This window comes from Mobula birostris, chromosome 10 (assembly GCF_030028105.1).
Source record: "Mobula birostris isolate sMobBir1 chromosome 10, sMobBir1.hap1, whole genome shotgun sequence".
NCBI lineage: Eukaryota > Metazoa > Chordata > Chondrichthyes > Myliobatiformes > Myliobatidae > Mobula > Mobula birostris.
The window spans coordinates 17,784,874-17,785,493 of NC_092379.1; the positions used below are offsets into that span (position 1 = coordinate 17,784,874).

The following is a 620-nucleotide window of genomic DNA, read 5'->3' on the forward strand; positions in this document are numbered from 1 at the left end:
AGGAGCCATTTGCAAGGTTAAAGACCCAATGGAGAGTCGGGGGCCCAGTTGGAGGGTTGGTGATGGCCAAGGAGCCAATGGGAAGCCCAGCATTCCCATGGCGATGTAGGTTCCCTCTGAGCCCCCCCCACACCCATCAGTTTTCCCTGGGCGTGCCAGCTCCCCCCCCCCCCACATCGGCCCCATTCCGTGGATGAGGGGGCAGGGTTTGAAAGCCCCTCAGTAGTCGTACTCGCAAATGTAGTACATTCTCCTCTGACAGTCCCTTGTCCCACCACCTGCCGTCGTCAGTGGAGAGAGCCACACAGTTCTCCCGCCGCCCGCCGTTGGCTGACCCAGCCGGTGGTCACGATACAGGGGTCCCACAGCCCGGCCAGCTGCCCGTCCCGGTACTGAAAGGCCCCCTCGCTCCGCTCGTCGGTGGCCCCGATCCAGGCCGGCCAGTTGCCGGGGGCGAAGAACTGGCGGGTGTAGGCAGCCAAGGCCTCGTTCTCGGCCCGGTCGCGCGGCGAGGCCAGGCGCCCCCCGCTGGAACCGCACCGGCCCGTGCTCTCCTCAAACGTCTGGAAGGATCGGAAGCCCAGGAAGCACTTGGCGTTGTGGCGGACACCCCGGAGCAT

At 65.8% G+C, this 620-nt stretch overlaps 1 protein-coding gene across 1 annotated transcript; it reads right to left on the minus strand.

The window, feature by feature from the left end:
* Positions 1–196: 196 nt before the first annotated feature.
* On the minus strand, positions 197–620 carry clec11a (C-type lectin domain containing 11A). Its single transcript, XM_072269599.1, is given in 3 exon segments — positions 197–267; positions 269–334; positions 336–620. Coding segments are annotated over 3 exon segments (399 nt in total). The 3' UTR covers positions 197–219.